At 35.1% G+C, this 13,392-nt stretch overlaps 1 protein-coding gene across 6 annotated transcripts in view; it reads left to right on the top strand.

Moving 5' to 3' along the window:
* Positions 1–13,392, top strand: part of VPS13B (vacuolar protein sorting 13 homolog B) — a 425,154-nt gene that overhangs the window by 223,457 nt on the left and 188,305 nt on the right. For all 6 annotated transcript variants that reach the window (XM_056483011.1, XM_056483012.1, XM_056483014.1 and 3 more), the window contains exons 24-25: positions 4,862–5,082; positions 8,755–8,967. In XM_056483011.1, the coding sequence (XP_056338986.1) occupies positions 4,862–5,082; positions 8,755–8,967 (434 nt within the window). The remainder of the gene's footprint in view (positions 1–4,861; positions 5,083–8,754; positions 8,968–13,392) is intronic.

The raw sequence follows: 13,392 nt of genomic DNA, 5'->3' as shown, positions 1-13,392 counted from the left end.
AAACATAATGTAGCTCAGTGATACTAAATAACTAAGTAATCCATAAAAGGATTTATCTGTGTGAAGAAAGAAATATTCCTTTAAAATTCTGTTGAATAACAAATACAATTGAGTAAGGTATTGAGTATTATCTTAAGAGTACAGATTAATCAGACAGAGATCCATAAGATAGTATTTATTGAAGATGTTAAAGTAGAATCACAGAATTATAGAGCCTGGAAAGCCAGGTTGAAAATGACCTTGAATGATCACCTCTTCCAAACTTTACTGATTTTTAAATAATATTAACTAATTAGTAATATAATCATCTTCCTCTTCTGGTTCATGGTAGTAAATTTTATTAATTAATCTTCTCAAAAATGTTTACTTTTGTTTCTGAAGACAGATTAATATATCTTCACAGAATTTTGTGACATATGTTGAACAATAATCTGTCAATAAGTGACGTCAGGGAAATAGGAAACTAGTGCCATATAAATTTCAACCTGAAAACAGCAGTTAAATGTTTAAAGTAGAACAGCAGTATTTTGGCCTTTTTACAAGTTATCATCTTGAATTCGATTTAAAAAAATCTTTACCTTTAAATTTGCAGAAATTTTTTTTTAGTTATTACATTTAAGATAAATATTTGATGTTAAAATAGTGTGCTGTTTCATAGAGGGATTTGTGTGGAACCTTAAAGATCATCTTTTTCCATCCTCCCTGCCAAGGGCAGGGACACTTTCCAATAGACCAGGTTGTTCAGAGCCCATTCCAATCTGCATGTGAGCACTTTCAGGGATGGGGCATCCACAACTTCTCTTTGCAGCTTGTTTCACTGTCTTGCTAGTGAATAATATCTTCTTTGTTTCTAATCTAAATCTACCTTATTTTGGTTTATTTGAGTTTATATTCAATGTCACCATCTGTAATAGTAATTACTGTATTTAATTTAATTGTCCTGCATTTAATAATGCCTTGTAAAATTCGTTCTAACGTTTGAGAAACTGGGATTATGCAGGCATAGAACTGGGAGGAAGTATAAGTGACCTAAGATGTAGTGACTTTTTGTCAAACATTTCATGTCCCATGAGAATGAGGACTTTAGGAATCCATGTAAAGACCCTGCAGTGTGGGTACAGAAAGGGAAATGAAGACAGAGTAATCAGGTTGCTTTTTAAATATTGCAAGGGATTCTGCTAGTAAGCCTGGGAATAGATCCCAGAGCACATGCATTATAAAGCTTCATGATCTCTCTCCTACCATTACTAATTTTAAACAAACAAAATTTCTCTTTTGTGGAACTGTCTGCATTGTATACACAACATTGTGTGCAAATACCACAATTGCAATGTGTTTTTTAAAATAAAGATACGTACTTCATAAAAATGAGAGCAAACATAACAGTTAGTATTTAAGTATATTTATCAATATTGTATGTCAGGCATATGGGAAGTCTTATTATGAGCATTAGTGATTAACTCTACCAAACAAGCAAAGTGCATCAGAGAGTACCAGAGAAAGAACTTCCACATACCAAATTTTTTATTTATAATTGGAAAAAGTAATTCAAAAATGATGTAGTAAATTAGTCTTTCTAAACTATTGCAAGTAGCAGATAAATGATAAATCCCAGTGATTTTAAAATTGTCTGATGGTTGGGTTGGTCAACTGCCAAACACCTGAAAGTAGTATTTATAAATTTAAGAAGTTATCAAAGCAGTTGAAATAGTTTAATTAATAAATTTTCAAATACAAATCAGTGATGGTACTCTACAAAATTTAAAATAAAGATTTATGATAGCATTAGATCAGGAATTAATCAGAATCTTCAACCATAGGTCTTTCATGTGTATAATGCCATAATAGATGTTGGGTGTGCTGTAGTTCCACTGAAGGCAATTCCAGTTTTCCCAGTTTTTTCTTAAAATATTTCAGAATTTCATCAGTTAGGTGGCAAAATAATAGTACACATTGATGAGGAGGTTAGATGTTGAGAAAATTCTGCTAAATGTGGAAATGACTTTTCCTTTCTACCAAGATATAATTCTTTAAATTATGGGAAAATCCTATAAGAAGTGTTCCTTTTGATATTGAGACACTTTTAATTAATTTTTTAATAGATTCATAAAACAAATTTGCAAATGAATGAAGGAAAATTTTTTTGAGAACAAATAAGCCAACAACAAAGCAAGGATTTATCAGGTGCACAGTTCCACTAAAGTGTTAGAACAAGCACATAGTGTATATGGAGCTGAAAAAGAGTAATTGATGACATTTGGAGGAATTTTACAGCTGTAAATTCACTGTGTCTTTATTACAATGTTTCAGTAAATTGATAAAATTTTATTGTTTTCCTTTTAACGTAGATATTTTGTGCAGTGGAGCTACCACTGTTTTTTTTCTTTAGATATTCTTTATTTCTAATCCATGAAATATAAACTGTGTTAATTTACTGTGGTGGTCACAGAGAAAAACAAAGTTCATATGTAATAATTAGAAACATGTCATTGGAGTTGACTTTGAATTTGCATTTTTTCCATCTATTACAATTATTTTTTTGTACTTCTTGGCTGACTGGACTTGGAAAAAAGGACAAATTAACTGCTTCAAAACTTTTAATCTGCAAACCTTTTTGAAAATATTTTCAAGTTACTTTGAACTGAATTCTTCAGTATGTCACAGCTTCAGAATAAAGTATTGAAGTTTTCAGTTTGTTCTTAGGGTGAGACACAGAGTTTTATGTTACATACTTCTGACCATGTAAGTGTATTCCTGAAGCCACCTGTGGAAGAAAAAATATAAGTATTACTAAAATAATATGGTAAAAAGATGCTGGAATGAAGCTTTCTTTTAATTTCAAAACCCATCCAATATCTTTAAATGATCACAGTTTACAGTTGGTGCAATATCTTAGTGTTGTGATTGCTCAGCAGGACAGTTTGGCTGTAGGTCATGCCAGGCAGCAAACATACTCTTCATATATTGTTAAAAAACACTGGTTCGATTTTTTTATTGTCCCATGAGACCCCAGTGGGCCCGTCCCAGTATACCTTTGTCTACCATTTTCTCCTCTGGTTCTCAAGACAGAGTCCTATGCTTCTGGGGTATTAGATTAATTTGGACTCTTTTTATTCATGTCTTTGGCCAAAATGTTGAAAAATAAAACCTCATACCAAATAACTTTCTAAATTTTCCTATGGGAAACTTTCCTCCTTCCCTGTTCTCCCTGCAAAGATGAAGACTGTTTCAGGCATGGCTGAGGTTTGTGGATGCTCACCAGCCTGCTGAGTCTGGATCTGGCACCACATCCAACTGCTTTTGTGTTACATCATATTGGGATGGGCAGATTCTCTTGGTGGATTGAAAATTCACATGCTGGGCACAGACTCTATGTTGTTCAAGTTGTGACAAAAAGGCTTAACTTCCTCAGTAGGAAATCTGACAAATGGGATGAGGACTTCTTTAAAGAAAACGAAATGAAACAAAAGAAACCCCAAAAGCTCCCTGAAATACTGTTCTGAAGAGCAAAAAGCTGTATGTGTTTCAGGTAAAATTACAATTATCCACGTATATTTCATTGCCTTATTTCCCTCACTATTTTTGAGCATGTTTTGAGTTTTGGTTCAGTGTTTCTCCCAGAGCCAAATATTTTTTTTTTCTTTGAGACCTGGCTATCATATGTGAGATTGTATTTGGTTTACATGGCAAGGGTTTGGTAGTGGGGTAGACTGCAGGGCTGACATCTGTGAGAACATTCCAGAAACTTTCCTCATGTCCAACAAAGCCAGTTCCAACTGGCTCCAGATGGCTATCCCAAGTTGAGTCTGTTTTGCCCATGAGCAGTAACAGGTGAATTATTTCTCCCTGTCTTCCAGCCTTTTGTTGTGTTTCCTCTCCTAGTCCAGCTGAGTGAGGGGAGTGATAGCAGCTGTAGTGGGTTCCTGACACTCAGCCAGGGTCAACCCACCACAGGGACTCTGTTTCAAGTCCTGTAATCTGTGAGCTCAGTTCGTCTCAAATCTAGCTGGTAGAGATGTTGAAAATTTTCATTCACCAAAAGGAGTTCCTGTTGACCCTTTAAAGAGCTACCTAAATAGTTCCTGCTTTGGAAACTTTGATGTTTCATCTAAAGAAAACTGTAAGGAAGCTGTAGACATTTTGTTGTGCTCTGCCAATTCCTTCACTGATTATTCCTGATAACAATTCCTGATAGGATGCCAGGAACTTCTCTGGATAGGCTTCCTCTTAAGTATAAGAAATTAAGTGCTAAGTGTATGTCCATAATAATTTGTTTTTAGAAAATCCATCACCATTTTGTTCCCAGGAAGTTTAATTGAGATGGAAAGGGCTGCATTGTGAGCACTGGAATAGGCTTCACACTGCAGCACCACTGTGTTGAAATGCAACCTGTAGACTTTTAAAGAAAATAATTCACTTTTTAATATTACAACCTGTAAATAGATACAAGTATATGATTGAAGGAGCTGCCTCTGAACTGCATCCATACGCTGAAAAAATGGGGAGTGTTTTCTGGATATTTCTCAGTTTGAGGAAAATTATATGAAGCAGAAAGATTTCTTCAAAGACTATGTAGTATGTGTTTGTTCACTGTTTGGAGTTAAAATTCCCAGTGGATTTCAGTTTTTAGAAGCTGTAAAACTGTATTGCTATTGTTTAGATTTTGAAGTATAGCATGGAAATGATGGTTGAATTATATTTATGAGAGTTTGGGATCAGTTCAATGGTTTTTGATTGAACTTGCTGTCTTCTAAGGTGGTTTAGAATAGAGAGAATAAGGCCTTTGCTAGTTTTGTGAAATTATTACCCTGTGTTTTGTTAAGCAGTTGTTTAACTGTTTCCCCTTCTTTTTAATCACTAGGTGATGCTTTTCCATGGACAATTAGTCTGCATCATTTCAGTATATATACTCTTCTTGGACAACAGATGACACTTAATTTGGTAGAACCAATGGGCTGTACTTCCACTTTAGCTGTGACTTCACAGAAACTGCATCCTTCAGGGCCAGAATCCAGACACTCCTTTGTCGTCTGCCTCCATGTCGACCTTGAATCCCTTGAAATAAAATGCTCCAACCCCCAGGTAGGTACATTTAATTGATTTATGAAAGGAAATTAAAAATAACTCTATTTAAGCACGATTGATCTGTATTTTCGTGAACAGAGTCTCTATCTTAATTTTTTTAACTGGGCCATCAAGATAAAGGTGCTTAGATTGAGATTTGCTTTGAAGCTCTCTCAACTTCTGTAATTTAAACTCTTCTCCAAATGTAATAGCTGTAGTATAAATGCATCTTTTGGCTGATGGAGTGAAATGAATTGCAGATGTACCATTAAATGCCATGATACTGTTTTGCTGTCACTGTGGATTTTTATATTGAAGTGGTTAATTTTTTTTGCTACATTTTCATGGAACTAGCATTTCTTTCAACATAAAGTGTTTTTTAGGGAATCAATGGTATCCTACAGTAAAGGGAAGAAAGAAAGAAAGAGATGAATGCTTATAAACAAACGTTACCACCTCATTTGTGTTGATTGAAAAGAGAAGGTGTTCTTAGATTTTTTCAGAAAGTACACCTTGTATTTTAATAACTTGGATCTAGTTTTCTGCAGTTTCAAATACAGTAAGTGTTAAATAATATTAAAAGTGGAATGGCATTGTTAGAAGTGCAAGTCTTACCTAAATGTGAGTTAAGAATGAAAAAGAAAATAGAAAAACACTGTATTTTTCAAGCATTCCTATTAAAGCAATTGAGTAATTTGTTTTGCAAGCTGTAAGAAAATATTTCCCCTAAAAAACTGAAACTCTGAGCTCCATATAAATCATATTATGAGCATAGTGAAATGTTAAAATGAAGTTGTAGTATGGAATATTAGATCAAATGTTGTTGTCTTAAAGGGTGTCCTTGTACACTGTGATGTTATTAATTTACTGAAGTGTCTTAATGACTGAAAGGATGCAGAAAAATTATTTGAGTTTACTAAAGGTTCTTAAACTATCTTTTCTCCTTTGCATGTGCCTTACTTGTCCTTTCTGCTTTACTTATGCAAAAGGGAAGAAAAAAAAGGCAATCAGTCTTCTTTAACCACATGTCGAAGGGTAGAAGATGAAAAATACTGTTCCGTAAAAAGAATTTGATAGTTATAAATTCACAGTATGAAATTTGATTCCTTACAATGACAGGCTGTATTTTTTCTATAGATGACAGCCTTAAACTAGGTGAAATTTGCTGAATTTGTTAAATGGTAGCAAAGGTGAAGTATTATATTTATATGACTATTATGACTTAATATGAAACCATGTTGTGATGGTTATAAAGTCAGTAGATACTTCCAGTGTGCAGAATTGCCAGGATGTTGTCTTTGGTTGTAGTTTTCAATTTTGTAGTATTGTGTTATTTTAAAAGTATAAAATGCTGTAACATATTGAGCTTTACATATTTTTCCAAGTAGTCAGTGGGATCTTACTGAGTTATGTGTGGTTTTGCTAAGGAGGGAGTGGAAGCAGTGAGAGAGGGAAGCCTTTTTTAACAAATACTGGCAGTCATCCTTTTTGTCCTATCATTTTTCTTCTCTTAAATAGTGTGTTCTAAAAATAATTATTATATATGCTCAAAAATACTTAGAAAGGAGGGAGGCCTTACACTAGCCCTTCTCATATAATCAGAAATGTATTTGTGAAATTTTGAGACTATGCATTTGAAAACGTGCATCCAACAAGAGAAAAAGTAATCCTTCCATTTTAATCAGTAACAACCAATTGAATGAAATAAAGTGCATTAAAAATAACCAATGATGCGACTTTATCTGAAGTTTTGAAATTTTATTTACGTGTAGACAAGTGCCATCTTTTTTGTTTTAATGAGGCTTTATTAGTGAGGCTTTTTGATATTTCTTACCTTTTGAACATAACTCAGTGAAAATCATCTCCTCCTAATGAAAGTGTGCCTTTTTGTTTGCTGAACTATTTTTGTCCCTAGTGTCTAGGGACATAGTGTAATATCTCTAGCAGGATGGAGTATTTTGATCATACTGCTTGGTTGGCTGGTTGCTGGTGATGTTCAGAGACATGGCTACTGCTGTCTGAAATAGCCACTGCTTCCGAGTGACTGGAAAGGTTCTAACCTGAGCAATTTTAAAAAGTTTCCCTCACAAGATAAGTAACTATTAACTTTAATGATTATGACTACTGCAACCCCAGTAAGATTTAGACCTTTCAGTGTTGGATTAACTGATGACAAACCTCTTCACCTTGTATACGAGCATATATGTAAACACAAGTTCCTTCTTTTGCATTATTTTATGCCTTTAGGAGCAGTAGCATAAATAATTTTCTGAATGCCCTGCTTCATTAAAACAAATATAGCTTAAGTTGTCCTTTGGTTTCTTGGAAAAAAATTGGGTCATGGGGAAATTGCAAGCATGTATGATTTGGATATCTGCCTGTATCCTATTAAATTTCTAGAGATGCTTTAGCCAGCAAAGTGTCAACACCAGTTAATGTTATATTAGTCAATCAATTGGGTGGATGTTACATTAGTTAGTTACATTAGGACATTAGTTGAGCTTCCTGCATTACATGGAAAAGACTCAGGAAAACTTAAGAAATCTGAATTTGATAATTTAAAGGTTCAGAGTGCTACAGACACAAAATACTTCAGAGCATAACTGAAGGAGCTCTGCATCACAGCCAGAGTTGTTTGGCTGTAGATGGTTCTGTGTATGAAGGAAAAAAATGTACTGTGAAGTTTACCTCCTCTGAGGAAAATTCTGTCAAAAGATTATATGACCTGCTCAGTGTAAACCTTGAAACTTCAGAAGCAAATCCAAGATGAATTAAGAAGCTTTTTATAAAATTCCAGCATTTCACCTCTTAAGAAAGGACTGCACCATGTACTTTGAGACTTCATCAGACATTCTCACGCACAAAATCAAGTACTGTTTTATATCAAATATAGATTGACAGCAGTGTTTTTCTGCATCTGTTCTGCCCACATAAGAAGCCAGCTTTGTAGAGAAGAAGTGTCCTGAGGCTTAAAGTTCTTATAAATATGAGAATTTAAATTTTTTATAATGGCAAGTTGGGTATGGTATCCAGCTGTGAATCTGCTTATATATTATTTTCAATTTTCACTGACCTTTTTTTATACAGTATATTCCAATATGTTGTCATACAAATTCCATGATTAATGCCTATTTACAAAAACTTGTGTAAATACCTTAGAACTGAGTCAAACAATGTGCAAGTTAAACCGTGTGTTTCTGAATATTGGAATGACATATGCCAGGAGACTATTGAGTTTGGTAGTGAATATTCTTACAAAGCCAGATCAGTTTCACATGCTGCATGGAATCATTATTTTAATGCAATTTGGGTGATTAGTTTTGCATTGTTAATATTTTATAAAGTTTACATTTGCCTTTTCCTAGAGACTGTATCTATAAATATTAAATATATGATAAATTACCTTTGCTTAATTGTTAAAATTTATGTTAGTAAAACTTTTACAAGACTATGTTATTGGTTATGATTTTAAGCTACGTACCATATGTTTATGCAAAGCACAGATTATTTTTATCAAAGTCACTGTATTGTAAATGATGTTAATTGTTTTATTTGCAATTTAGTTGCTTATCAGAACTGTGAAGTTCAGTTCTGTTATATTATAAATCTCAGTGGAGGGCTTCAATTATTTTTCCTTCACCTCATTAGGAAAAGCTTCTTCCTAAAATTAAGTTTTATTTTTCCCTTTAGGTCCAGCTTCTGTATGAACTGGCTGAGATCACAAATAAAGTTTGGAATAAAATTCAGAGAAAAGGAGTTCTATATCAATCTGTATCTTCTGTCTATACTGAAACTATGACAGGACCTGCTCCTCCTAGTTCTCCAGTTAAAAGTAGCGTTGGTACCATTCCACCAGATACCAGTACATACAGTCCATCTGCTGACATTGGAACCACTACAGAGGTATTTTTATTTCTTAAAAAAATGCATTGTCTGAGTTCTGATGTACAAAATGTAGTGGTGTGCAGTCAAGGAAGAATCAGAAAAATCAGAAGAAGTAGTAGAGTCCAGGTGAAAAGTAACTTTGCCCCAATAAACTAATGAAGAATACTTTATTACTCATTTTGGTGGAACAAAAGAGAAAAAAAAACAAAAACATTTGCTGTGTTGCACCAGGATTAGTAGAATTAGTAGAATAGTAAATGTTGTTTTGAAAATACCTGTGATACCTGTGCTGCTTGTGAGCCTTCTCAAGTAGTCAGCCAGTCACCCTGATGGCTGCGTCAGTGGAGAGCTGCTGTGTGTAAATTTCATTGGCAACCAGGAGAGGTACTGGGCTGTGAAGGCTTCCAAGGTTGGCATTGCACAGCTGTGTGCTCACCCCACATCCATCCAGCCACTGTTGAACCACTGCCATCTGAGAAGTACTCCTGAAGCTCAGTCCTTTCCCCTGTCTCAGCTGTCCATGTCCCAGAAGTGCTTTTGTAGCTCTGTCATGAGCATTTGAATATGCATCTTCAGATGCATTGGCCACTCAGTTTTATCTATTTCTGCTTTCTTGATTTATAACACTGTGGAACTGCCTGGAGCAATCTGGTAGCTGATGTCTGTGTGCCAAAACTGTGAAATATTCAAGGTGGGGGAGGAGTCCTGTGCCATACTGAGGAAAGCAGGGTAACTCTGTTAGCAGCATGAATGCTGTATTAAACTTCACCCATTGATAAACCACCAGGTAGCTGGTATAGAGTAGAATGGGTGATCACAGGAAGCTGTGTAGCTGCACAGACATAGTATCTGTGGTTTTCTTAGTGCCCCTGTCAGGTTTAAAAGTTAAAATAGTGAGTTGACCTTGTCTGTGCTCCAAGAGAGAGTCAAAAATGCATCAGATGAGTTGAAGGTATACCAGTGTATCACATGTATGCAATGCTTTGTTTTTAACATAAATCTATTAGAATGTAGGGAGACTTTTCTGAATGACTGGCTTTCAGTCTCACGATAGCTCCATCAGTTTTAGGGACACCTCATAGAACAGCTCTGGAACACAGGCAGATATACAGTAATTTGAATTCTGAGTGTAATACATATTCAACATTTGGCCAGGATCAGTTTAGCCCTGTATATAGTTTATATTAATTCCCAGGTTTGGAGAAAATGAAATGATGATTGCTAGTGCCAACTTTTTATATGCATCATACACACACACACACACACACCCCCCAAAGAGGCAGCTGACATTAAAAGGTGCTTGAGCTAGCATTTCATTCTTAAGTTGTTTCACTAAAATGTTTCTAGATTATTTGAGTAGCCTTGGATTTGGTGTATATCTATGTATGCATGATTTCAATTGCAAAAAATGTTGCCATGGATTCAGAATAGAAGGTAAGCAATAATAGCAAGAAAACAATATGGTCACAAAAATGGTGGTTTTCCCCCCACTCACATCAAATTAATTTCTCATTACAATCAGAAACCACAGCTTATAAAAAACAATTTGTTTTTGATCATCTGTATAGACAGCAGCATTTGGAGTACATGCTGTACTTGGAACATTGATTGAAACTATTCAGTAATTATTTTAATCCTTATGTTACCAAGATTATTTTGGTAATATAGGTTCAAGTCCAGTGTTCATATCCTAGCCTTTCACAAAATATTCTTCCTAATATATTTAATTTTCTTTGTGTTCTCAACAAATGTTATGTATAACATTTAATTAGGGAAATTTCTTGTCTTAAAAATTTATCTAAATTTATCTAAAGGAAATTTAATGAATTAATTAATAAGGGACAATATTAGAATAGAGTAATTAAAAAATTATATGTATTTCTGTAGGTTTGAAATTTTCCAGAAGTTTTTTTTATCAGACTCTGTATTTTGTTTATATGTTTCTATAGTTTTCAGCCTTGAGATCGTGAAATCTGTCAAACAAAAACAGCTTTGCTGCCAAGCTATGGGATTTTTTAAGTTCAGAGATTTTATAGTTACTGTGTTTTGCTCTGTGGGAGAGACATGATTATTTTTAAAGCTTCTTTCAGCTGCAACATACTTGCTATTAAAGAAGAACGCAAACTTGCACAACTGTTTATATCAAATAGCAAAAAAAAAGGTAATTTGTTTATGTGATTTGTGAATGATTTATATTTTAAGCTGTGTCTAATTCTTTTCCTGCTGACAACTTGATGTGAACACCACAGTCTGATGTGGATAAAGCTACTTAGGCTTCCTGACTTTTAGCCTGGGTGGTGGTTGGGCAGGGAAGCATGAGTGAGAGGCTTAAATACTGGAGACTGGAAACAGTTAATCATTTTTACCATCCCTGCCTTGGAAAAGGTAAGGTAGTACAGACTACAACAGGCCACTTGTTACTGTTTACTCAAGTACAAACAGTGGTAGAAGTGTTTAGTCCTTGGGGAAACTCAGTGATTGAGCAAGAACGCAGAAGTTATTTTGATAAGGCATAGCATTAGTGTGGCCAAACTGTGATCATCCCTGAGCTTTAGGCAGGCCAAGGATGAAGGCCTCATATGTTTGGATCTTCCTGATGAACCAAGATAAATTCTGGTAAGAAAATAAACTCAGTATATTGGTCAATTTGCAACAATTGGTAAAAGAATTAAATTGTATATTTTAGGACTTGGCATGAGAAGTTGTGGGAAAATAGTTCAGGGTTTCTGACTCTGGCTTGATTTTTTCAGTAGATCTGGAAACAGAGCAGAAAAGTAATGCATAAACATATTTAACAGTAACATGCTGGGTGCTGAAAATCCAAAATGAAAATTGAGACTCCATGAGAAACAAGAGCACAGTCTTTCTTCTCTCTTCGCTTTCTTAGGTTTTCACTGCAAAAAAATTCTGTGAGTTGGAGTTTATTTGGGGAAAAAAAAATTTAAAAATATGTCAGCTACTGCAGACCATCAGTTTTTCAGGCCCTTTGACTCTGCCGAGTGGTTGTGGTTACAGTACCATGAACAGAAGGCTAAGAAGAATTGCAGTCTCTTCCATTTTTTTTGCCTGCCAAAGGACAGTCATACAACATGTTATATCTGTCTTCAGAGGAGCATCTGCCACTCTCAGAGAGAATGGGCCAATCCAGCTGTTTACACATGTTTTAATGGCAGAAAAATGCAGGTAGTACGTTGACATTAAACTATTGAAGGAGGCAGAGGCAGCACTGTGTCACCTCTGACAGGGACAGGGTGCTGAGCAGCTGGGGGTGTCTCTTGGCAAGCTCTGCCATCAGGAGATCATTGCTGAATGCTGCAGCCAAACCCAGTTTTAGCTACACTGACCTGCTGCCAGTCCAAGGGGGAGTATGGGCCACTCACCTGGAATACTGGCTAGGAATGCAGAAGTACAGAATTGTAGGATGAGGTGAAGCCCAAGTGAGCTGAAACCCTTGTTAGGGTTTTCAGGCTGTGTGGTAGAATGAATTCCAAACCCTGGCAATTGCAGGTCCAGTTTCTAATCATACGTCTGGGTCGGTATCTGTAACTCTAGGATAAATGCAGTTCTTTTAAAATCTCACAAATACTGTTTCAAGTAACCTTGTACCAAAATTATCAACTGATTCTCTGAGAGGCGTTGTACATAATTTACTATCACCAGAAAAATAATCCTAAAGAAGTGTGGGAAAATTATACTTTTCTTCAGAGTAAAGTTATCTTTGTACTCAAACCACTAAACAATAATAGCTCTCTGTGGGAAAAAAACCTAGCAAAATGCATAAAACAGTTGAAAACAGTAAATTACAGAAATAAAACAATCCAATTATAAAATTCAAAAATTACCATGGTGGCAATGCCTATTTGCTGTTAACTGTACCCCTTTAAGTTTAATCAGCTATTGTTTTCTTCTTTTTCAACTATCAGAAAAATAGAGACCTGCCAAAATTTTAGAACAAAGTTGATTTTCATTCAAAATCCATTTTGGAACATGTTCAGTGGGAAAGTGGGGAGGAGTGTGGAAGATGAGAAGGAGACTGTCTCTCATTCCCACCCATTCCAACACAGTTTGTAAGTTAAGGTTTGGCAAAATGAAGTGTGTTTATAGTACAAACAGAACTTGAAAAATTCTTCAGATTGGAAAGAAAAAAAAAAAAAGAAAATAAAAAGATTGCTTTTTATAGAAAGCAAGGAATAGAGAGCCACAAATGGGTCCACAGAACACAAGCATTGTCAAGAACATTGGCTTGAACTGTAAATAAACATGTAAATATTGTTCTTCCCTTTCTTCCTTACCTTAATTGGCTTTTATTTCTTGGTACTTTGTGAAATCCATATGAAGATCTCAGCACAGGTAAATTTTCTTTGGCTGGCTCCTTTCTTCAGATCTGCCCTGCTGAAGGGATCTGCCAAAGTACTGTTGACTCCAGTCTTTTTGGAGCCTCTG

The sequence above is a fragment of the Oenanthe melanoleuca genome, chromosome 2 (assembly GCF_029582105.1).
Source record: "Oenanthe melanoleuca isolate GR-GAL-2019-014 chromosome 2, OMel1.0, whole genome shotgun sequence".
In the NCBI taxonomy this organism is placed as follows: Eukaryota; Metazoa; Chordata; class Aves; order Passeriformes; family Muscicapidae; genus Oenanthe; species Oenanthe melanoleuca.
This window is presented reverse-complemented; position numbering and strand designations above follow the sequence as displayed.